General features: G+C 46.4%; 12 protein-coding genes across 12 annotated transcripts; 5 read left to right on the top strand and 7 right to left on the bottom strand.

Moving 5' to 3' along the window:
* Positions 1-92: 92 nt before the first annotated feature.
* On the bottom strand, positions 93-501 carry MCYG_03146 (mitochondrial cytochrome c oxidase assembly factor; the record flags this gene model as incomplete). Its single annotated transcript, XM_002847594.1, has 2 exons — positions 93-344; positions 448-501. 2 exons carry the CDS (start codon positions 499-501, stop codon positions 93-95), a joined length of 306 nt encoding a protein of 101 aa, XP_002847640.1.
* Positions 502-1,255: 754 nt separating this feature from the next.
* MCYG_03145 (malate dehydrogenase) lies at positions 1,256-2,326 on the top strand (the record flags this gene model as incomplete). The annotated part of the gene is made up of 1 exon (XM_002847593.1): positions 1,256-2,326. The coding sequence occupies one exon, from the start codon at positions 1,256-1,258 to the stop codon at positions 2,324-2,326; it is 1,071 nt and encodes a 356-aa protein (XP_002847639.1).
* Positions 2,327-2,441: 115 nt separating this feature from the next.
* MCYG_03144 (dolichyldiphosphatase) lies at positions 2,442-3,325 on the bottom strand (the record flags this gene model as incomplete). Its single annotated transcript, XM_002847592.1, has 3 exons — positions 2,442-2,947; positions 3,021-3,210; positions 3,272-3,325. The coding sequence occupies 3 exons, from the start codon at positions 3,323-3,325 to the stop codon at positions 2,442-2,444; spliced, it is 750 nt and encodes a 249-aa protein (XP_002847638.1).
* Positions 3,326-3,968: 643 nt separating this feature from the next.
* Positions 3,969-5,795, top strand: MCYG_03143 (E3 ubiquitin-protein ligase RNF14; the record flags this gene model as incomplete). Its single annotated transcript, XM_002847591.1, has 1 exon — positions 3,969-5,795. The coding sequence occupies one exon, from the start codon at positions 3,969-3,971 to the stop codon at positions 5,793-5,795; it is 1,827 nt and encodes a 608-aa protein (XP_002847637.1).
* An 828-nt stretch (positions 5,796-6,623) lies between these two features.
* Positions 6,624-10,217, top strand: MCYG_03142 (HAM-2; the record flags this gene model as incomplete). Its single annotated transcript, XM_002847590.1, has 8 exons — positions 6,624-7,492; positions 7,557-7,732; positions 7,796-7,884; positions 7,937-8,752; positions 8,802-8,920; positions 8,973-9,130; positions 9,190-9,319; positions 9,383-10,217. The coding sequence occupies 8 exons, from the start codon at positions 6,624-6,626 to the stop codon at positions 10,215-10,217; spliced, it is 3,192 nt and encodes a 1,063-aa protein (XP_002847636.1).
* A 496-nt stretch (positions 10,218-10,713) lies between these two features.
* On the bottom strand, positions 10,714-13,516 carry MCYG_03141 (conserved hypothetical protein; the record flags this gene model as incomplete). Its single annotated transcript, XM_002847589.1, has 3 exons — positions 10,714-12,265; positions 12,327-13,138; positions 13,397-13,516. 3 exons carry the CDS (start codon positions 13,514-13,516, stop codon positions 10,714-10,716), a joined length of 2,484 nt encoding a protein of 827 aa, XP_002847635.1.
* Positions 13,517-14,129: 613 nt separating this feature from the next.
* Positions 14,130-15,010, top strand: MCYG_03140 (conserved hypothetical protein; the record flags this gene model as incomplete). The annotated part of the gene is made up of 3 exons (XM_002847588.1): positions 14,130-14,167; positions 14,232-14,704; positions 14,775-15,010. 3 exons carry the CDS (start codon positions 14,130-14,132, stop codon positions 15,008-15,010), a joined length of 747 nt encoding a protein of 248 aa, XP_002847634.1.
* Positions 15,011-15,119: 109 nt separating this feature from the next.
* MCYG_03139 (glucosidase I) lies at positions 15,120-17,938 on the bottom strand (the record flags this gene model as incomplete). Its single annotated transcript, XM_002847587.1, has 7 exons — positions 15,120-15,365; positions 15,425-16,307; positions 16,362-16,740; positions 16,795-16,840; positions 16,898-17,055; positions 17,123-17,599; positions 17,692-17,938. 7 exons carry the CDS (start codon positions 17,936-17,938, stop codon positions 15,120-15,122), a joined length of 2,436 nt encoding a protein of 811 aa, XP_002847633.1.
* Positions 17,939-18,324: 386 nt separating this feature from the next.
* Positions 18,325-19,607, bottom strand: MCYG_03138 (highly conserved oxidoreductase; the record flags this gene model as incomplete). Its single annotated transcript, XM_002847586.1, has 2 exons — positions 18,325-19,511; positions 19,568-19,607. The coding sequence occupies 2 exons, from the start codon at positions 19,605-19,607 to the stop codon at positions 18,325-18,327; spliced, it is 1,227 nt and encodes a 408-aa protein (XP_002847632.1).
* Positions 19,608-20,073: 466 nt separating this feature from the next.
* MCYG_03137 (U4/U6.U5 tri-snRNP-associated protein 3) lies at positions 20,074-20,934 on the bottom strand (the record flags this gene model as incomplete). Its single annotated transcript, XM_002847585.1, has 2 exons — positions 20,074-20,495; positions 20,577-20,934. 2 exons carry the CDS (start codon positions 20,932-20,934, stop codon positions 20,074-20,076), a joined length of 780 nt encoding a protein of 259 aa, XP_002847631.1.
* A 312-nt stretch (positions 20,935-21,246) lies between these two features.
* MCYG_03136 (conserved hypothetical protein) lies at positions 21,247-22,416 on the top strand (the record flags this gene model as incomplete). The annotated part of the gene is made up of 3 exons (XM_002847584.1): positions 21,247-21,405; positions 21,467-21,635; positions 21,698-22,416. The coding sequence occupies 3 exons, from the start codon at positions 21,247-21,249 to the stop codon at positions 22,414-22,416; spliced, it is 1,047 nt and encodes a 348-aa protein (XP_002847630.1).
* A 274-nt stretch (positions 22,417-22,690) lies between these two features.
* MCYG_03135 (protein transport protein sec22) lies at positions 22,691-23,516 on the bottom strand (the record flags this gene model as incomplete). The annotated part of the gene is made up of 4 exons (XM_002847583.1): positions 22,691-23,150; positions 23,215-23,324; positions 23,384-23,418; positions 23,483-23,516. 4 exons carry the CDS (start codon positions 23,514-23,516, stop codon positions 22,691-22,693), a joined length of 639 nt encoding a protein of 212 aa, XP_002847629.1.
* Between the last annotated feature and the right edge of the window lie 112 nt (positions 23,517-23,628).

The raw sequence follows: 23,628 nt of genomic DNA, 5'->3' as shown, positions 1-23,628 counted from the left end.
ATCCAGAAACGCCTGCAAATATACAAAATGTATAATACAATATACAACAGTATCCAATCCAAAGGTAGGCCGGGATTCCGCCGGGCGCTGGTTCATTCTGTAGAGACTGTGTTCGAAGAAGCTGTAACATTTTCCATTTCTTTCTGGATTCTTTGCTTTTCTAGTAACCGTCTCGCTCTCTGTTCGTTCATCCGTGCCAATTCCTTATCTATTTCACCCTTATCCGCAGGGATTTTATGCGAGTTCGCTGTTGTCGGCCAGAAATCTGGGACGCTGAAACGCTCTTCTAGGTTGGTACCAAAGTAGTACATCCATCCTATAGGGAATCCGATATAGAGGCCGAACTAAAGTAATAAGTAATATTCTATCAGTTTCATGTTTAAAATACAGCCCAGTTGGGCTAGTCTTTAGAGGAGGTTCAAGAGGGGCTTGCTCTATACTACGTACCTTGAAAACCTCAAGATTTCCACCTTGCAGTCTGCGAAGAATACTGCTGAGCATACTTTCAGATTTCCTCCCTCTTTCGCGGACCTGACCCTCAACTCGAAGCGAAGTAGACGTATGTGTGGCGGCTGGTGGCTCGTTGATCTTGCAATTGGTGGCGAGTAGTGCTTTCGAATGCGATGATATCACGGAGTAGGCAGCCTCAGTTATTTTTTTTAACGTAGCTGTATCTTCTTCTTGAACTGTTCGGATTCTTTCCAACTTGTCATATAAAATAAGAGCTTCATCTTGGAAGTAAGCAGCTTAGTCATCTCATCGGTAAAATTATCTTCCGATATTAGATTATCTAATCAATTTCACTGCGAATTAAGCTTTTGTTGGAAACTCAATATCGCCTAAAATTGGCGCCAACTTTTCGCTTAGCGATTAAAGATAAAGATACACGCCAGGCACCTTGTATATATATATAAAAGCTGTAGATGGGCTGGTTCACTAGTTCGTATCATCAGTATTCACCTTCTAGGCAATCTTGTTTGTTCATAATAGTTGTTCGGTAGGCCTAGAGACAGTTTGTTGCTCTTTCGTAGAGACGCCACCATAAATCCCTGTTAGTCACGTAGACAACGCTTAGTTTCTCAACAAATTAAACCGGCCGAATAAGATGATGAAAGACGGTAATACGACCGACAGTAAGAAGCAGACCTTACTAGTAGTCATCTTACGGATATAAAAACTGAAGCTGCCAGGTCATCTGACAATATTTTTATATACAACCATTTAGATAATCTACTCCTGCCACCACTATTCTACAATGGAGGACCCCCAGGCAAAAAAGAGTGTTACAGCTTCGGATGCAGAAGATTTCGTCCAAAGGGTACTCGAAAAGAACGGTGTACCTTCGTCAAATGCCTCTATAGTAGCCAAATGTCTCGTGGAAGCTGATCTCCGCGGGGTTGATACCCATGGGATAAACAGAATCCCATCATACATAGAACGCATTCGCCAGGGGGTTCTGGACCCAAAGGCATCTCCATCGTTAAGCCAAGTTACTCCTGTGGTTGCCCGCATTGACGGACACAATGCATTTGGCTTCATCTCTGCCACGATGGCGATGGGCCGTGCTATCGAGATGGCCAAAGAGTATGGCATCGGCATGGTCTCGGTCCATAACTCAAACCACTTTGGAATGTCTGCATCGTTCGTCCGGCAAGCTGTGGATGCAAATATGATGAGCTTTGTTTTTACAAATTCTTCACCTGCTCTGCCGGTCTGGGGTGGAAAGGAGAAGCTGATGGGCGTATCTCCAATAGCATGCGGAGCACCCTCTGGCCCGAACTCTCCTCCGTTTATTTTGGACATGGCACCCTCTGTCGCAGCCAGAGGAAAGATATACAAAGCTCATCGCAGAGGGGAGACTATACCTGAGGGCTGGGCGTTGGACGCGAACGGCTCGCACACTACCGACCCAGCTGCTGCTCTCCAGGGAGTAATGCTACCGATGGGTGGTCCCAAGGGTTCGGCTCTCTCTATAATGATGGACGTCTTCTCTGGCGTGCTTTCCGGGTCTTCGTTTGCTGGAAATGTCACTGGCCCATACGATCCATCGAAACCGGCTGGCGTGGGACATTTCATCATGGCCTTGAAGCCTGATTTGTTTCTGTCTCTAGACGAGTTCAAGGAAAGGATGGACTACCTTTATCAGCGCGTCGTGGGCTGTGAGAAGATGCAAGGTGTTGAAAGAATATACTACCCTGGTGAAATTGAGATCATCACCTCAAAAGAGCGGGCTAGGGACGGCATCCCATATGCCCAGGCAGAGATCGATGCTTTGAACAAAGAGGCGGACTTAGTAGGCACTGGTCACATTGTAACGAAGGGGTAGGCGCGCCACGCAAATGCAGATTGGACTAGCCTGCCCTCGAAAGAGAGGATATACTATCGAATAATAGTAATAAAAAATATATGCTCAATTCTAAGTCGTAACTATGGCATCCTCATCATTCAACATGGGATCTTTTGCTATTTACTTTTATAGTGTTATCATCAGACCCTATTTCAGCGACGGTTTTAGATTTTTGTGAAGACTTCCTTATAGTTTCCCAACGTTGCCAACCGCTCTCGGTCAGGTCTTCTCGAGGGAGAAGATCTCGAATTCGGAAGTATCTGACAGGTTCCAAGTCCAAAACCCATTCGAGCCAACCACTCTTGCGTAGGTAACCCCCAATTTCAAACCAGACAACCCCATATGCAATTCCAATGACGCTTCCAGCCAGCACCTGTTCAGGGGTGTGGTAGTTTAAATAGATCCGGCTCATTGCAACCATCGTAGCCCCTACACAGGCTAGCGAGGCCAAACCAACACGCTCAAGGGCGCTTATATACCCAGACAGAATCGACGAGGAGGGAGCATGTCGGAAAAGGAGAAATAGGGTGAAGAATACAGCAAAGTACCCCATAAACTGGGAGTGAGATGAAGGCATCCCGTAGCCTTTCCCATTCATTTCTGTAGTAGTGAGTCTGTTAGAGTTGCTTTTTCGGACGGTTGTGTATGGTAGAGAGAAAAAGGCTATTCGTACGGTATGGCCTCTCTTGTTTGATTAACCGCTTTAATCCAAAATTTAGAACTTCGCATGATAACTGCCCAGCAAGCATAAAGATAATCTCTACTTCACGTGTTGCCCAGCAGAGTGATATATAAGAGATAATTAATGCCTGCGGAACAAGTGCCAGAAAAGCGCATAGGTATGAGATAGGGTCTTCTGGGTTCTATATGCAAGAAAACCATTAGCATTAGTCCTGCAGACATAAGAAAGGATAGTATACCTACATAATGGACATGTGTCAGTGAAAGAGATGCTAAAGGGACATATTCATCTGCCATTTTCACTTAAAACACTCCCTGAGCGTATAAGATATAAGATGAAATGATCCAGAGTGGATATAACAAAAGAGGGAGGAATCCAAAATTACTAAATAACTAGCAGCAAATGTTATCTCATATTGAAGAATATGAAAAATAACTCCGGTTGTTTAGTTAGCACCACAGGCAATCAAAACCTGCTGGTATTCTTCACCAACAGTGTATGGACTTTGATGGTGGCCGTAAGAAAGAGCAAAAAACATGCCGCGGCTTAACTAAGTTTTTAGGCTTATCGATAAGAATGTCTGTCGGTGACCCAAAATAGTGTTAGCAAGTGAACCAGCAACCAAATATTTAAAACTGCAATAGAACCTGGGGCAGACATAAAGTGTTCTATCTTATTCCGTCATTTACTTGTTCCCTAATAAAGATACCAGAGCATCCACTCTATACCTTCTGACCCCAGAAGCAGGGCAAAATCCCCTTCTACAGCTCACCAGTCACTGAGGGGCAAAACTTGAGACTCGGGCGGTTGAGGCTCTTCTCAGGCAATATTCCTATTGCTTAGCTGGACCAGGAGACGTAAGCTGGCCTTTACGACTCGGAGATCGTGGTTATTCTACTATATTTCGGTTACACATTTTCGAATTTTACTCCGGAGGCGATGGATGAAGATACGGATGATGAGAGAAGCCAGGAGCTTCAGTCCATTGCGGCCATTTACCCCGAGATCGTTGTGGACCCTTCTGCACCGTTTAAAGCTTCCTTGACGCTTCCAATTTCACCACTGAATCCTATAAAGGCCGTGTTTCGACGATCGAACACGGATGCAAGTACCAAATGCCTGCTTTCGCCTCCCCCGTCCGCGGAGCCTAGCGATGTGAAAATTGGAACAGACATTATAAATGGAGCTACATCTGACAGGGAGGCCGTAGATAATGAGGTTTATAGCCTCTCGCATCTTCCACCTCTCAACCTAGAAATCGAGCTCCCGGAAGGATATCCAGCCGAGAAACCACCAGTCTTTTCGATATCCACAGACCTTAACTGGCTACCCACGCCAAAAATTAATAAATTGATCGAAGACGGAAAGACACTCTGGGAAGAATCAGGGAATAATCTGGTTGTCTTTTCATATATAGATCACCTCCAAGTTGCGGCGGAGGAAGGTTTTGGGGTAATCAATGACTTGGAAGATGTCGTGGTGTTCCCCCAGGAATTAAGAATAAGCCTGCTAGATTTTGAGAACAAAGCTAGGAGGGAAGAGTTCAAACAGGAGACATTTGAATGTGGAATTTGCCTTGAGCCAAAGAAGGGCAAAGTTTGTCATAGGATGCAGCGCTGCCTTCATGTATTCTGCGCTCAGTGCCTTCAGGACTTTTATCAGTCATGCATTAAGGACGGTGATGTTGATAATGTGAAATGTCTTTCTCCGGGTTGTGGAAAGGAGAAAATCAATGATAGTCAACCTGAGGTTCGCAAGAAACGTGACCAAACCCTCAGGCCTGGAGAGCTATTGCAAATACCCCTTCCGCTTGAGACTGTACAGCGCTATGCTCGACTGAAGAGGAAGAAAAAGTTGGAATCGGATAAGACAACCATTTACTGTCCCCGCCAATGGTGTCAAGGTGCTGCTCGTTCAAAAAAGCACCCTAAGCCCATAGATTTAATTAATGACGATGAAGCTTCAGATGAGGAAGAAGATAACGGTGTTCCATTCGATCCGTTAGGCGCACAAGAACAGCTACCTCCAATGTCGGAAAGATTGGCTGTTTGTGAGGATTGTTCTTATGCTTTTTGTAGCGTGTGCAAGAAGGGTTGGCATGGCCCGATGAGCATATGCTTCCCTCGGAGAGAAATAGAGCTATCAGCGGAGGAAAAGGCTTCCGAGGATTATCTCGATATATATACCTCCCGGTGTCCCACCTGCGCTGCACGATGCCAAAAATCAATGGGTTGCAATCATATGATATGTTTTCAGTGCAATACCCACTTTTGTTATCTGTGCTCTAGCTGGCTTTTTGCAAACAATCCGTACGAGCATTTCAATACCGAGAAAACATCGTGCTATATGAGGCTGTGGGAGTTGGAAGGCGGTGATGGCGAGGGAGCTCCTCTTCATATAGAGGATGCAGATGTTGTTAATGGTGAGATTGAGATGATCGACGATGATGATGAAACGGGTCACCCGCTACCTGTGCCACCACCTGCGCCTATCCCTCCAAGGGCCATTCCCCCAATAAACCGAAACCGCCGACTACCTCCGCTGGAAGAAGAAATTGGCCTAGCAAGACTGGGATTACGCGGGGGTGATGTACCGGTCAATAGACGCCGAGCACAGCCACAGCAGGGTATCCACAATAATCAAAACGGAGGTGTGGATGGCCAGGTACCTCCAGATCAGTTGCGAGGATTGCAGCGGTTCCTATACCTTGTTCAGCATGACCAAGAGGACGAGTGGGACAGCGATGAAATGGACGACGATTTCTGAGCCATAACTCACCCTCCGGCTTCATAACTTCACCTCATGGCCACTTAAATAACGTGTCTTGCAGATAAGGCCTATCAAAGCTTCGCCCACCGTCCCGAGGAAGCAATTTAGCCTAAAAAGTGCCAGGTTGTCACGTCCCGGGCAGGGGGCCATATACCGGGATTATATTATCACATCATCTTACGCTGCTCAGCGTATATTATGGTCAGAAATTGGTGGCTACGATGCCTGTTCTGTTCATTTTGAGAAGCATGGTCTGCGATTCCCACGAATTTGGTATTTATGAACATATCATCTCTAAACAGGTTAGCAGCTTTATTCCTAACTGTGGTATCGAGTTTACTTTCCAAGCTGACTCAAAGGGGTATCACAGGCAGTCTCCTGCATTGCTTAAAGCGAGATCTTCAAATCCGTACCTGGTTATCTGTTAATGAGGCCCTTCATGTATCTATGATTTACAATATTCCAACAAATTTTCAACTTTGAAAAACTTTAAAATAAACATTTAATTAAGCTTTCGGATTTTATTTTATCCATTAGCTTAATAATCCGCAATTTAACGACTCCCTGGCTTATTAAACGACGAGTAAAATAAAATAACCTGAGAGAATATTTGCATTAGCGGTAAATAAGACATGAATGGGTACTGAACGAGACAGCCTACGGACTTTGGATATGTTTATATGCCGTGTTGAATTGATTTAAAAGACATCTAGTTGCGATATCGCCTCATGACAACCAACTAAGGTATACCCCATACCTCGAGGCCCATCTGTGCCTTGATAACGTTTGAGTGTACGGCGATTATACCATTTAATTGTTTATGGAATGGAGACCCTTGAAAACACGGATCAGGATGGATCTGGGGAGGAGCATATTGTACGCGCAGATGAAGTCGACAACATTGGAATCGATATATCTACGGCCTCTGATGAGCGGCTAATTGCAGATGCCATCTCAAGCATAACGCTATCTGAAGATAACGAGACTAAAGTTGATGGAGAAGATGGGTATGATGATGCATCACTACCCCAGCGACGCTCTCAGCCTTCAGCTAGACCCGAGTTACGACGTGATCGCGTTGCACCACCGCCACCTTTGCAACCACCGCCGCCAGCTCCTGTGCAGCAGGGCACAGAAAACCAAACGGACTCTGTGAGCCTTGCTCAACTACGTAAAATTGTCCAGGATCTGCCAAAGTCTGACCTACCTTCTTACGCCTTCAATTATGACGACTGCCAGCCGTTCCCCGAAGAGATCAATGAGTGGTTCAATGACGACGAACCCGACAAGCTTATGCTTCTGGGTTGCAAGGCCACCTTTGAGCAGTCGTGGCCAGCTTTCTGTCAGTCTTTATCCGAAATTCCTGAATGTGACACGTGTTGGCTGAGTGCAAGCGACCATCATAAGATGGCTTTTATCAAAAAAATGATTGAGTTTTTTAGTAGCACCGACATTTTCTCTCGACTTGATGCTTTGGAGAACATTGCCTATACACTAACAGGTATCTGGGTCTCCACTGCTGGAAGGGTGGCTGAGGACTATCCTTTAGATATAACTGAGCACGATGCTGCAGAGACCCCCAAAAAACGATCTATGCAGATTCAATGGATGATTAAAAATGCTCATATTCTACAACAGTGCCAAGGGATTCAGGCTTTGTTTAATTATCTGCGGAGATTTTTTGATAAAGACCAGTGAGCCAACACCCTGATTTTGAGTGTCCTTTAACTGGGGTTTCTCACACAAGATTTTTTTCAGGCCATTTATACAAGATGATATGAAGGCGTTTACAAATGAAAATGGTACAACTGCATATGCTGTCGCTAGAAATAAGGAGGCTAATCTACTGCTCACTTGCCTTTACATTATTGTTGAGGTGGCACGGAGAGAAGAAAAGCTGGAATATCCTAATTTGGAGTTGAGGGACGCATTTGGTAGGCCCATCCACTAATATATTTGAACAATGTCGAATACCTTACTCACTCAGTCTAATCTAGCTGCTTTAACACCTAATTTACCCGGAACACTTGTTGAAATTGTTGCACGACTGCGCTGGGAGGATCCTTCTACCTTTCCACTAACAAGGGTATGCTTGCCTATGCAAACTATTAGCTACTTTTTTGACAAGTTTTTTTTAGATCCTTCTTCTATTTTGGAAATCAATTCTTCTCTTATTTGGTGGTATTGAGCCTTTGAAAAGAGCAAAAACTATCCTGGAGCCTGCGCATGAACAAAATCGTCTTGAGGAAAATGGCTCTTCAACTATCCCCACTCTTACGGCCTCTCCACTCGATTATCATCTATTTAGGCAGGAGATTATATCTAAATACCCAGCCTACAATCCGCCACCACCACTAGTCCCCTTTGAATTGGAACACAATTCAGTTCTGCCGCCACTTCCTACTTCTTTGAGTCGCAACTCTTCTTCTGTTTTGTTCTCTGGGGTTGGGTCAACTTTGGCGAGTAATAATGATTCTATTCTACACCAATCTGTTCACATTGCCACGCCTGCTCCTTCTCCTCCACCATCCCCTGGGGGCCCTGGAAAAGTTGGAAAGAAACAAAACTATCAAACGAACCAGCATTTTCCATTTATGTATCCCCCACTAGATGGATCAAGCAATAATATTGGAGGGAAGGGTTCTAGTGACCTTCAAGACAGCCTTGTTGGTAGGAGGTGGGAAGGGAGCGATGTTCCTGCATCAATCATTGAGGCGGGCGAGCTGTTTTCTAGTCGCATGAGGATGACAAGAGCATTGGAACAACTCTGGGAAGAGCGAGAAGCGTTCATGAAATATGATCGTGGATGGGATGAAAGGGCACCGAACAGCGGATACCGAGGGTTATCTGATGATACTAAAGCCGATCCTCAAACTGACCAAGGGTGGAAACCTCGAAGACAAACTGAGGATGATGATGTTCAACGGCGTTTAGATGAAGTCGAAAACTTCTACGTAAGTATGCCTTTACAAACGCCTAGAGTTATCTTCTAATATTTCCAAGGTCCGCGCGCTTCCACACCTCCAGTCTTTCGTAATTGTGGTGTTAAAGGATATTTTAACGAGTATCACTGCTATTGCGAGCAAATCAAATTGCGGTGATAATATTGACGGCAGAGCGGAGTATGTATTAAATGGATAACTATGTGTTGACCTTTGACTAACCATCTAATAGGAATGAATTGAACGGTCACAAGCAAACATCCAACAAAACCCGCATTCCAGAGCCATTCCTATCCACGAGACAGCTGCAAGAAGCTAGGTCTAGAGAAATCAGATTTGAGGCTATTTCTGGAGCATTGATTTTACTCCTGAAGTGGTTTAAACGATGCCGTACGTTTATCAACGTTCTAAAACACGAATTGTCATATCTTTTCTAACACTTTAACTAGATATTTTAAAATTCGAGTACTTGTCACAAATTCTACTCGATTCAAACTACATCCCTTTAATATTAAAAATGTTCATCCATCAGGAAGTGGACCACGCTGTTGCACAGCCCCAAGACCCATTAATATCAAGGTAGAGTTACCATGCATAATTCATGGTTTTCTCCTGCCACACTCATGCTAATCCAAGCTATAGTTTCTTTCACTTCTGCCACGTTCATTCTGATCAGCCACCGGAGCCTATCCCTCCTCTAGAGCCCACGGAGATTGCTGATGACAGTAGCGAAGATGAAGCAGCTCCGCCCCCGATACTCCGACAGAGCCATTCAAGGATATCAATGCTTGAAGAGGCCTCTGCAAAATCAGCTGCTACCGATCAGGGCAAAGAAAACGCCAGGTTTCTTGAAGTCGATGAGCTCGGTTTTCCAACAGCACCCATTGAACCAGGGCCTATTGCCACTTATTCCTTCCGAAACTTCTTCTCCGCGATTAACTTCCTACACGTTATGCAAAAAATTACTCGTGATAAAGCCCATAGGTGCTTACTCCTTGTGCAATACAAATGTAGCGCGGTGCTACGGAAGGGGCTTAAAATACCTGACCCACACCTTCGCTTATATACCCTCAAGCTGTTTAAGTCGCAAGTACCTTACTGCGGTCGCAAATGGCGCTTGAGTCACATGAGAGTCATTACGGCAATCTACTTATACTGCCGTCCTGAGCTACGTGACGATTGGCTTGCTGGTGGTGACGTCGACGCTGAGGTAGAAGAATCACTACCTATGGAGCAAGCCCTAAGAGGGTTAACCCATTGGTGGCACGTCCGGCAGTATAAGGATGTCTTATCTGCTGAGAATGGGAAGCCATTGATAGATGAAGAACGGGATTTCTTCACCCGTGAATTAGAAAAAATTGGGTGGGGGTGGTTCGGCGACGAGTTGGCTAATGGCGTTGAGGAGGATGGAGAATACGCGCCTCACATCGGAGGAGGGCCAGAGTTGGAGAAAGCCGTTCAGATGGAAGCCTGGTGATGAGTGATATGTTTAGTATGGTGTGGTCCTAGACATGAAGGGTTAATGAATCACGTCTCTTTTGTTTTTAGCGCAAAACCCGTTGTAATAAACTAGGTAAAGAAAATAGGGGTTGTATAGTCTAGGGGTTCGCCTTCTATTAAACCTGCATGGCTGCACCGATCCTGGCTTATTTGCTCCCATTTTAATGGAAAGAAGAAGGAAGAAATATAACTTTTGCAGTACGACAGTGATGTCAACAATCTATATAATGAACATAAATCATGATCACATCCTGGCTCCATGTTAGCTATGATCCGAGTCAGGCTAGTTAACTAAAAAATAAAAAATAAACGCCTAGTAATTTCAACCGCCGAAGTGTCAAGTTTAATCGGCCTCCGTTTCACCTGCCCCTATTCTTCGCAAGTGCTTCCCCTATCAAAGCACGTCAAGTAAAGGACCAATGGCTTCGATTTCGGTCAATAAGCGAGCTAATTTTCCACCAATAAATACCGAACTATGGCCTAAGTATGAATGGTTCGTCTTTATGATATGCCATCTGTGCTTCTGGTCCCCTAAGTTCCTTTGGCCAGTCATAGTAAAGCTCGTAATGGAGGATTGTATGGTCACAGTATGTTAAGAAAAGGCGATAACGGCGGGAATATTCGATTCCATGCCACTTTTCTTTCCTTGGTCCTCCATTAAAGGGTACATAAGTACAATGCTTTCCACGCAAGCACGATTTACCCGGTTCACCTTCAGCACGGTGTGAGTGGGCACTGGTTCCGCGCTGGCTCGATGAGCTACTGTGATTATTGGATTTGTGGACATCAAAATCATATCTCCTAGGGTATGCATCTTCGTAATCATCTGAAGGACTCTCTGGCGGGATTAGATGTGGGGCAACTGGGCTAGCAGCAATTCCAAGTAACGGGCATAATGGGCGAAGCCGATTGCGTTCTTGACTTGCAAACGGGAGTATGCGGTCCATTCTAAATACCTTTCCCTCATTAGGTACTTCCGTAAGGCCAAGTACGGCAACCCTTCCTTTCTGGGAGGCCGCAACAACAATACCAAGGTCAGGAATTTGGAGAGCCATGTTGAAGCGGTCAGTCGCTTCTATAAACTGTACAGGGTTTGTTACAACTTGTGATAGAGCGGCACGAAAAATGACGGATGGACCGTAAGAAAAAGGGCCTGGGAGCATTCGAATATGAGCTTCAGAGAAATGAAGAATTGGAAAGTCACTAAAGAGGTCAAAATCTGGGTGGTCTTCTGCCAGCAGCCTTCCTGTATCATTAGGCTTGTCCAAGCCATCAGATTCCGAGTTGGTATCTTCATCAATGGGGGAGACGGGCTGTGGTACAGCAATTCCACTTTGTACACCGGATTCAGAAGAATCTTCACTGCTGGCATTATCAGTATCGTCATCATTGGGATCCATATTAATGTCCGCATTGTCGACAACAGCATCGTCACTATGGGTGCCCTGGACATGTATATCATCTTCGTTTTCATCACCTTCATATTCGTCCTCCTCGTCGTCCTCCTCGTCGTCTTCGCCATAATCGATTTCAATATCCTCATCGCCAGAGTCACTCAAATTATTGTTATCATTCAAAAGATCTGTAGATGCAGTTTGGTGAGCCGCGTGGTGATAAGTATATAAAGAAGAAGCGCTTTCTGGGGCCCCTTGTACCCCAGGTGTGGAGGGGCCAGCATTTTGTCTCTCTGTTCCTTCGTAAACTAGAGGGGAAGTTGTAGGAGTTGCAGGTTCACGATGCCCAGATAACTCCCCAGAGTCTCCATCTGAGCCATCAGAGTGGGTAAGAGGGAAAAGCTCATCAGGTGGAGGTCCTTGGCTTTGATATTCATTTGCGGGGGGTCGTGGCGAGAAGAAATCATAATATTGAGTGGCATCATGGACTCTACCGGCTAGAAAGCTAAGGTCATATGGGGCTTTCTTATCGGGAAACCTGTGAGGTGGGCCGCCACAGGCCTCAAAGAGGTCTTTTTTCATTCGGAAAGACCTAGGGTCAAGGGCGAGAACACTCCAGCCACGTTGACGGCTACTGATTCCCTATAAATTAGACAGTTTCTAAGAATCCTTTCTCTGCTATTTTCACTTACTCATCAAACAAATCATCATAATGCTGGTCTTCGGCGGGGTAAAAATCCCAGTGGTTGACTGGGCGAAAGCGTTCCCAGATCTTCCAAACGAGGAGTTTATTGTTAATATCCGTGCTGACCAGCCAGTCTCCATGAGGATCTAGATCACAGTTCAGAAATGAAACGTTGGGTATATTTGCAGCATGTCCTAATAATGAAAGCCGAATGTTTTGAGCACGTCGGCGTTGCCGCGACCAGCTCCGTAGTTTCATAAATTCTGAAGGGGAGGCAATATGAATCCAGTCGTTATTATAAACCTTTGGGTTGGCGGCGCCAGAGGACGAGTTCCCCTGGGCTGTGTATGCTGTCTCTGTATCCTCGACTAACGCAAAGGCGAAAATAGTGATAGTTGTAGTGTTTGAGCTTACAGCAATCATCCTGGCAAATTTATGAATTGCTAAAGCCCAGGCACTCTGCGTAACCCATTCGCTAAAAAAGCATGCTACACCGTTGCCTAGTTGGATTGGATCAGTATCTTCTACGCGGCGTCCTTCAATAGCCAAGTAAATATGTTCTGTTCTGTAAGCGGCCACATTTCCAGAGTCCGTTGCCAAAAGTAGAATTTCGTCAGATCCAAGGTCACCAACAGTTATCTGATTGATAGCATGTGGGATATTGGGAGCAATATAACCCGGGGCATCAGGTCGTGCCATTTTTGGAGTTAGTATAAGTGCTGGTCTTGACCCGATCATTTGTCCACGGCTAGGTTGATACACGTGGATACGACTGGAGTACGCAACGAAGTAGAGGTTTCGCCTCTGGGATAAAGCAGTCTAAACACGGTCACCCTATAGTTAAGAGGTGTAACAACTAATGGTCTCAAATTATCCCGACTCACTAGGTTGTTTCGCCATGTCGCAACTGGAGGTGAAGGGCTGTTCCGTCTAGTCGAAAAAAAATTTGATGCATCAGCTGTTGCTGCTGTTGTAAGTACAGAGGCTCCTGAGGGTAGTTGGTAGCATACGGAAACTGTAGTCTTAAGTTAGTAAGGAGGAGAGCATGTAAAGATACAGGGTCCCTCGGAGACATACACGCCTATCTCCCCGTTCAACGCCATGTGGCTCAACCGTAATACCATGATCTGCATGCTCCTCAACGACTGTTACCCAGGCCGGGTTGCTTGAAGCATCACTCCGCAATTTCTGATCCATGTTGAAGAGTCAAGCCATGCATTTGGGTATATCAAAGTGAAGTCATGGGCACTGCGGTGGATAGACTGGGCCTATTGGAGCGCTGTTATTGGTGAATAAGGGTAAGATACGGTGTTTGCTAAGAGGTAAAGCAACCATTTCTTGAGGGAGGCGAGAATGTGGTGGGGTTTTCGTAATGGCCAGGAACCGCCAGGCAAACACGCCAAAACAACTGGGATAAATGGCAGAGAAAACGTTCCGATCCTCTAGTCCTCAGCACAACAGTAACTGATCGCCAGCACACCAGCGTTAGGCCACAGACTGAGGAACCGGCGTCGAAGATGAGGCTGTAGATTTCGACCTACGTCAACATTATTTTTTTCTTGCGGAAGTAAAAAGTTCCAGTTACATCACGTGCTCACTTTATTTCCCCGGCCTTGTAGTGCACGGATCTTTAAGTGATCCGTGCATAAACAGTCGATAACGTGACTATTTTGAGCCATTTTGGCAAGTTTCAAGTTTCGATTTTGCTTCAGTTCTGAAGATAAAGATGAAGAACTCAAGAAGAAATTGAAGGCGAAGAGGGAATAGGAAAAGAAGAAAAACACAGAAAGTCTTGTGCTAGACAGCTAACATGGATCTCGTATCCACAATTCGGAAGGAAGGTAGCAGGTAGGTTGCGAGCCCTGAGAGCATCCAGTACAGGGTTCAAGCTCACTAATCTATGGCTATTTAGAGGTGGACAGACGGAGTTCAAATGGTCAGACGTCAAGGATTCGAGTCGTCGGGAGAACTATCTTGGCCACTCCCTGATGGCCCCTGTCGGTCGGTGGCAACAAGGCCGTGATCTATCATGGTATACCAAAGGAGAAGACCCTGATGCGGCAAAAAAGGCCCGAGAGGAAGAAATCCGAAAAATTAAGGAGGCAGAGCAGGAAGCTATTGCTCGGGCGCTTGGTCTGCCGGTATCAGTGCCGTCAGCAAGCTCGAATGCAAATATGGAGCCGCTAGGAGGGAAAGAAGTCGAGCAAACAATTTTAGAAGGGGCCGCTGGTGACAAGGGAGTTGACCGTGTCAAGGGAGTCGGCTTTGGTGGCTTCTCCGGGAATATGCCGGCTGGAGACAATATTAAGAAACTAGATCCAATGGGAGATGTTTCTGGAAACTATGATCAAGCTAAGAGGGCCAATGCTGATGGCCGAACCCTCGGTGACCGCCACTTGGACTGGAGAAAGGAACACAGCAGGAGAGACGATAGAGAACGTGCAAGGGATCATAGGAGTCGAAGGGATGATCACCGCTCAGACCGCCGTGATAGGAGGAGATACCGTTCACGTTCTCGAGACCGAGAGGCTGCCCGGAGGCGGCGCTCCGCCTCACGCTCACGCAGTAGAGGCAGGGGGTCAGGGGAACATCGGAGTCGCCACAGGCGTAGCCGGTCACCGCATGCCTCTCGGCGTTCTAGGGATGATAGGGGACACGACCGTTATGATAGAAGACGATGAACATGTATGAATTTAATAACGGGCTTTGGGCGTTTTGGTTGGAATATCTTTTGTATCTCATTGCATAGCTTTCAGGTCTGGTAAAGCTTTACTTGTATATATGATATTAAAAATCTAATCTACAGTTCATCCTTCGCGCTCGGTTTGGCGTTCAGATCAGGCATAACCATCATCTTCACCACCAGACTAGTCCAGCCAGTGAAGTGTTGGGTCCGTTGGCCTTTGCCGGTATCAGGATTGTATTGTTCCCAGGCGAAACCAGTCCTCTTCCACTCCTTGAACACATTGTCAACTACGTTCCTGCGTAGTTTTGTGTACATCTCACGGGCTTGGTCCTGATAAGGGCCTGGAACCTGAGCAATACTCTGTAAAAAGAGTGTGGTTAGACATGAACGGTAAAAAAGGTTTGCATATGGAGACATACCAACAGATTCTTGATAACCAAATAATTCATATTGATCCAAATAGGGCCCTTCCAATAATTCTCTCCCGTTCCAAAGAACTCATCCTTCTTGCTAAGACTTCGTATGCCGTAGTCACTCCACAATTCATCCGGATCTTGAATGAGGTTTAGAATATCCCCAAGTCTAGGGTGATTAGCGTCCATAAGCCCAGTCATGAAAGGGAAAATTGAGATGTATCCCTTGTGGCACACATGTACACTTTCTTCATAATCGTCAATGGTGGCATCACAGTAAGTGTTTGCGTCCTTGTCCCAGTGGAGATCATCAACGTTCCTGAGAATGGCGATTTCGTATTTTGTGTACTCCTCTACATCGGCCGTCTCTTCCAATGTTTCTGCAATGCCTCGCAAAGATCTGGTCATCATGCCCATCCAGCTTATGAGGTCAACGTGAAGCTCGCCGGGATGAGGTGGTTGAGGCCTGGGGTAGTCATCCAGCCCTGATGTGAGAATATGTTCAACCGTACGCCCTCTCCATCGATATCCTTCTTTAGTGGAAAAAGATTCTCTCTCGTAAGATTTAAGATCACCCCATTGAGTTTTCCTAAACCAAAAGTAATGCCGACGAAGGAGAGGGTAGATGGAACGAAGGAATGATTTACTGAGCTCCTTGTTATCAGAATAATTAGAGTTAGAGCCATGAAGATCAGACGACTTTCCTAAGGCGGCCTTGTTCATGAATTCTGTGAGAACAAGGAACAATGTTGGTGGGTTGGCATAGTGTGGGTACTGTGTCTGGAATTCGTGTGGGACTTTGCTTCTTGCTTCTGGCCCGAGAATTTGTTCTCTCGCGATCCATCCGTCTTCATCCATAAGATTTAACCAGCTCTTGACAATTTGAAGCCTATTCCATATTAGTTCTCTACTTTAGAACAAGGAATAGGACATAAGCACTTACGTCAAGTCAAGATCCCATTCTATTACCGGCAATAGGTGAAAGCCCTCATCCCACAAGAAGCCTCTAGGGAAAAACGGTCGTGAGGGAATTGAAGTAAATAGTTCAGAAGGATCGGTGGGAGTAAGCTGTGCGCGGGCTCGTGCTTCAGCTGCGTCCTCCCAGAATCCTTCGCTCTCTTCATCGTATTCCGGTGCATGAGTCCGGTCGACGATTGAATCTCCATAAAAGTAGCCAATCCCGCCTACCAAGTTTGAAAGCATTGCCTTAGAAAACTTCAAGTATTCAGGCGTGTTGAATGGAGCAAGTGGTTTGAATATCTCCTCAAACTTTTGCGAAAATGAGGCAGATACATCTTTGATCTGCTCCGTGATGGTTGAAGCTAAACTAGTTAGCAAAGAGACATCTCATACCATGGAAACCACTTTATACATACGGGTTAGTGGCTTTTCTGCAGTCCCTGACGAGAATAAGATATCAAACTAATCAGTAGTCAGTGGATAATGGCGTAGTATGCAATATATCGAGTAAAAACTAACCTCAAAGGCTCCACGGAAGACTTTCTGTACATAGTGAATATTGTCCCCCTGCTGGGCGTTTGGAAGAGTAAACAACGCTGGTGGAGGCGGTGGATTTTTGTCTCCAAACTTCTGCAACATAGCATCAATAGCTTGCTTCATCTGCGTGAAGAGTATAGCTAGTAAAATGTCAATGACTTTGGTAACAATCCAGATAGCAGTATGGTTGGGAGGGCAATGTCATACTCTTCCCTTGCCAAAGCGCCTCTGGCCTTACATTCATGCTTGACACGATTGTCCTGTCCAGTGGCTTCTCGTCATAGCTTGGATGCACTCTCTCCGGATAGGCGTTGGTATCTGGTCCACGAGTGATGTCGATGGTAAAATCTCCAAGACTCATCGTCTTTCCAGCAAGTCTGACATCTCCTTCATATCCTAGTTCGTTGGGTTCGTTGCTTAGTCCCAGGTTTCCCATACCTTCCATGCCAGCATAGAATATCACCGTCGAAGGCTGATCAGGGGCCGCATCAGGGCGAGGCACACCCTTGATGCGAGCACCCCAACTGCCGCCATTGTCGCCCCCGGGGACTTTAATAAAGTCAATAGTAAGGTCGATCGTATTGCGGGAATCGTGTATTGTCTGTCTACCGCCTTTCCGAATGTCATACTCCTCCCAACCGTAGCCCTCCATCCCCTCATTTTGCTCACAAGTATGTCTAAAGTCTAGCACAACGTTCGACCAGGTTAGCCGTTGTTCAATTATCATTTCCGGACAGATTATATTTAAATTGAGCTAGAAATCAGGGTCTACGTACTATCCTGAGCGGTGCTGTAATCGTCGACCTTCGCCCATAATAAGCCCATAAGCAAGCTCTTTGGAATCCGTGGGCGCACCCCAAAATATAAATTAGGGCGATAAGGGCCCCAGAGTAATGTTTGGTTCAATACCGTATCAACGGCGAGGGCAGCTGTATCCTCTGCAGCTGCCAGGGCACCATTCTGGCTATAGCTGGCCAACGCGGAGAGGATACAAACCCAGGAAAAAGAAGACACAACGCCCATGTTGCTCACTTGCCCTGGTTTTATGCACAATTACCGGGTCATAAAGCTGATCAAACCCCAGGTATCAACAGGCCAGGCCTGCCTTTCCATCTAGTTGAACTGTTGATATCCAGTCTTTGACGTGTCCACATTGACCAAGTTAGATGGCTGCCGGAGATACGATGGTCCGCAGATGATTAAATCCATACCTATGGATTGTTATTGATAGTAATCTAGGCCCTGATGAAGATGGTTTCTACTATATTGTATGACTAGCGAAGATAACAAGACTGACATACTGAAGTCATGTTTTTGATATTGAAGGAATAATAAGAAAAGCATGCTGTGACTTCATTCAGATGGTGGTAGCATCTAGACAAGCGATTTGAAGCTGAATAGACAATTCTTTATAGCACCTTACGAGGATCAAGAGAAGAGATGCTCAGGCTCTTTGCATCACCATCAAACACGAACTCACTCATCAGCTTCCCCGTCGCTGGTGCGTTCTGGATGCCCCAACAGGTATGGCCGGTTGCAAGATACAAGCCTTCTATACCAGTTTTGCCGATAAGGGGACTCCCTCGATCACCGGTGCCAGCTACATTAGGAAGATAGCAGGCTTGTCGAACCATCACCTCACCATCTCGCAGTTCATCAGATATGCTTCCAATTGCATCGATCACGTCCTGGCATCGGGACTGGTCAACCTCGACATCTGCTGTGGACGAAGGTAACGGCATCAAGGTATCGCCCTCTCCACAGGCATAGACAGTGTTGTCCGGCCTGGCATAGATTTCAGGGCTCATTGCAGATACCCTGCCAAATTTGGACTGTTCGGCTGGGAGTGTGATATCGGTAAAGAGCGTGTATGCAGAAACAGGACGAGTTGGACGAAGCACGACGCTGTGCGCACGAAGAGCTTCAATTGGAGCTGGGGGGAATACCCTTGATGTCCAGGGACCGGCTGAAACGATAACATCTGTAGCAGCGACAGACTCCGAGACCCCAGTGATTTTACTCTTGTATGTTACCGTCTTAACACTGCCTGACGAATAGTCAATGTCCGTAACGGTTCCAAAGACCACTTTTGCACCCTTCTCCTCCGCCAGCTTCGCCATGGATGTCGTAAACAGGTACGGGTGAACCTGTGCAGTGGTTCCTTTACCTCCCATATCCTCATACCCCCTCAGCACAGCGGGATCAAACCAGTCAAGGTCTTCCGGGAATCCAGCAGCCTTCAACGTAGCCATTGCAGCATCGCTTCTCTTGCCCAGTGAGACGGCCTCGTTTCCGGATTTTGCCTTGCCTCCATGGCTTCGTGAGCGACTGTCTGCGATCAGCTGTCCACATCCGACTTCTCTGTAGCCCCATCTGTCAACTCCATCATGTTCCTTTGCCAGTTGTGCGTGCAGCTGATAGCTTAACGGGACGATGACTTTGGGATATGCCCACAGGGCAAGTAAACCGCCGGCCTTCCCAGATGCCCCGCCAGCGATCTCCGAGGCTTCGAGTATCGTTATTCTGTGTCTTGACGGATCGTATGAAGGGTGTCTGGTAAGGAAATAGGCACAGCAACATCCAATTATACCGCCACCTGTTGGGATAGGTGTTAGACTTGATGCTCTGTTATGGTAGAAGATAGCGACGTACCAACAATGACGATGTCCTTTGCTTTGCCAGCGTCTGCCATCTCGCTACTTTGATAGAATAATATCGTTCTTATTTCGAGAAATAGCCAATAACGGAGCGGCCAAAGAAGCTCGTGTCTTCCAAAGCTTTGAAGAGAATAATGTCTTTTTTGTCGCGAAGCTGCTTTTTATTCCTATGACGTTGTGTTGGGTAAATAAATATTTATCCCCGCCGACAAAACTGACACAGCCATGAATAATCAGCCTGCGATGACGATGAACTCAATAAAGGCATTAGATGTTGGGTATATTTCTCAATGCTGCGGTTTGCTCTAATTATACAAAATGGGGGTGTAAAATCCCAGAACTGAAGGCAAAGGAACGGGGGCAAATTAGCGACCAGCCTACCATTCGCCCTGAATATCTCAGAGGATAAAAAACAAGAAAAGGAAGAAAGAAATATTCACGCTCAGAATGCTGCTAGAAATGTGTAGATAAGAGGGAGGGGGAAGATGGAAGAAGGTAGCATCATCTGGTTGGACTCAGCGGTTTGTTAAATCCTCCCACACGGTTCATATATTGTCTATACTGCGTCTTCTTCTCCTTCCGGACACCTGAAACGTTGTTCCCTGGGACCTTGGTGTTCTGTGTGCTTTTAAAGGACGAGAATCCCATGGCCTTCATCATCACTTGGTCCATGTCGTCTGGATCGTCAGGTATGTCTACTTCCATCTCGTCCTGCCTGCTTGATTTGGTTGACGGTCGTGCACCATTGGGCTCTCTGCTATCTCCACGACGTCTGCTAGATCTTGTATCTCCCCGATCAGGCCCGCCTCTACGGGGGGGTGACCGTGAGCGAGCTCTACGGCCGTTTCGCGCAGGAGAGCGTGACCTCGATGGTGACCGGCTGAGAGTTCGTTCACGGTGTCTCTTAGGCCTGGAAGCGTATTCTATATACCAATGAGAGTATAAGCGCTATGCAAGCACAAGGGTAATGGGAGATGGTAAGCTGTTTATGTATATGCACATACCACGGCGGGAGCTGTATCTGTCTCTACTTAAGCTCCTCTCTCGACCTTTGCCGCCTCGACTATCTCTGTCAACATCTCGCCGGGTATCTCGCGGATAATCTCGCGTCCGCCTGTCCCTTGACCTGCTTCTATCCCGCTTTCTCTCTCTGTCCTGAGATCGAGATCGTGCTAGTCGTTCCCCCCTGGAAGACCCGTTCCTGGTGATCTCGTCCTTGCCAGAGGCTGCTTTTCTTAGGACACTGCCTGACTCCTTCGATTCGCTATCAGATCGCGTACTGTTATCATTCAAATCCCACATCGCTGAGCTATCTGTCCGTCTAGCCCGTTTGGCTGGTGGTTCGACCATGGTGTCAGGCATCATGCAGAAGATCGCGATTCCAGCAGTGTCAGGTGAAATAAAGAAGGCGCAGTATACGCTTGATTAAGTGCCAAAGGAGCCTGAGGTCTCGATTCAGTTGCTGCTTGATGCTGGATTAAATGTTTTCTTACTTGAGCTTTTCTTGCAAGATCGAAAACGAACAAAAAAACTGCTACGGCGGGCGGAAAAAGCCAAAAGTGCTTCTATGTTTTTTTTTCTTTTTGCGGGCAAAAAACGAAGAAGACAAAATTGATATTGAATAAAATCAACTAAGAAGACAGAAGACGGCGTAAAGAAAATATATACGATGCAATGTCTTCTAACAGTGTATCTCACCGCAGAGCCCATAACCTGCTTCTCATATCCAAGCTACTCAATCTCCGAGAAGGCGCTGCGCCGTTAACCCTCGTTCAAGACTCACTGGAGCAATCAGCTGCGCCGCTGTTGAAGGAGTATATTCGACGGACTAAAGTATTAGATCTGACCCCATTATAGCACTTTGGGATAGCCTTCTAACTGTTCTTTTTGCTAGCTATCCAAAGGTCATATAACTTTCGTCTCGTTTGATACGTTGACTCGCCCCGCTGGCGTTGATTCGTTTATAACCACCACTGGAAAGGCATACGAGCAGATCGCAAAGGAAGTGGTTGCGTCATATCCATCCTATCAGTCGTCGGAGAACCAAAATATCACTCCCAAAAGTAGGTGCCCGGAGAAGGAAAAGCAGCACTATTGTTCAGATGGCTGAATGTAAAGTATTTAGGATGTCTCGTCATAATCGACTCAGTCCACCCGCTGCTTTCACCTCGAGCTGGCGCAGACCCAGTCTACCTGCCTGAATATTTGAGCTCGGTGCTGGGGCCCCCTTCGCCGCACATGCAGGTCTCACTTGTCCTGGTTCATCATCGTCACATACCCCCTTCGCCCAGCTTGAACCAGTATGCGCCATCTCCACTATCGCTCTTGAGCTACCTTGCTACCACAATAATCACAATCCATTCGGTTTCACAGATGCTTGCTCGCAGGGCAGCTCTGGACAGGAGTTTGGCGCCGCCAGTATTTGGGCTGGAAGAAGAAGTTGACGGGGTTCTGATTGGAAGAGTAAATCAAAGCTCCAAGGGTGAGCGTCAAGACGGAATCGTGGTGGAAATGGAGCATAGACGGAAGAGCGGGCGAGGCATAGTCGAGTGGTACTTTTTACCTCACGCATCCAAATATCCCGCCAAGCAAGCTACGGAGGTGGTGATTTTGTTAGACGACCACCCGCTGTTTAAGCGAAAAGACGTTGAAGTGAACGAGGATTCTTGGGAGCCTGAATCGACATTTGAACTTGGGTTAACGGAGAGACAGCGGAAAGACAGAGATAACGTAGTGCTGCCTTATTTCGACGCCCAGAAATGCGACGGCCCTGGAGAAGGTGGACGTATCCTCTATGACATGGGCGAGGAAGACGATTTCGATGAGGAAGAAGACGATATCTGAGCAAAATCAGCGATGTTCTTGAGAATGTTGAAAATCTTCACCGGGAACTAGCAACTCAAGGGGTCCTCTGCCTAATTCTGTTGGATAGAGGGTGAGTGCTGACACGGCTTTACACGCTCGGCTACAACATGGCGGGCAATAGCGTCGCCGTTTGGACGGGATTCGGTGTGTATGATTATGGATATTAATATCTGCACTAGAAGAACCGCCACCAGATGAGAACGATAAAAATAAAGCCTACCCCCACGAATGGACCATACTACGAAACTGGGAATTAGTACGAGAGCCTCAACAGCGCATGACAGACGAATAAAACAGGCAGCCCTACCTGTTTAATCAGCAATTCCCAGTTTATTCGAACAGCCGCCTTTCGGTATTTCTTGCTGTCCTCCCGCAGTCTTCCAGACATCTCTCCCATGCGCTCCAGGCTGTCACCCCGGTACAAGAGATCTTCTATATTCTTCGTCATGACCTTGGTCACATCTTTGAGCTCGTCGTTCAATTTATTGATATTCTGGGTTGCTCGACTATCTTGATACGTTTTCTTGGTGCGCTGGATAAACGAGTCAAACTCAACAAAGGCATATGGTCGTAAAGTGGAGGAAAGGTACTGCGTCGGAGAATAGGTGGTGAAGAACTCGGACGCGATATCTGAGAGATATGTGAAAGCTAATTTGCGGGGATACGACTGGTCCGCGATGCATAGGAAGCAGATGTCGTCCTGAATAATGTAACTAGAAGAACAGCCGCATTAACATTTTCTTCCTCTCTCTCGTTCCAGGGATATCTCTCTCATACTGTAGACTGTAACGGCCTGAGGATATGCTAGCTTGCTGCTCTGAGTTGCGGTTTAACCGTGCAACTATCTGTTTGGTCTGCGACTTGACATCTGAAAGCTCCGACTCAGCCTATGAGCAAATACTTAGCTTCTTCTTCTCCCCTTTCCTGCAATAGGACAAACACACACCTGTTCATTGTCCACTGAAGCAGCCAGCATAAGGCCTAAAGAAAAGCATCCAACTTAGCTGCAAACACTCAACGGTCCAGACATAGAACCACGACCCACCATCCAGCCTAGAAATCTGTGTTGATATGACCATATTGAGAGGCTCTTCTATCGTTCACGTCAACCCAGTCTGCTATTTGTTGTCGGTAATCCACACAAAACTCCCTTGAAGCCAGATTGTCTCTTTTCTCCTTGTTATTTTATTA

Source organism: Microsporum canis, genomic scaffold, assembly GCF_000151145.1.
Source record: "Microsporum canis CBS 113480 supercont1.3 genomic scaffold, whole genome shotgun sequence".
Lineage (NCBI taxonomy): Eukaryota > Fungi > Ascomycota > Eurotiomycetes > Onygenales > Arthrodermataceae > Microsporum > Microsporum canis.
This window is presented reverse-complemented; position numbering and strand designations above follow the sequence as displayed.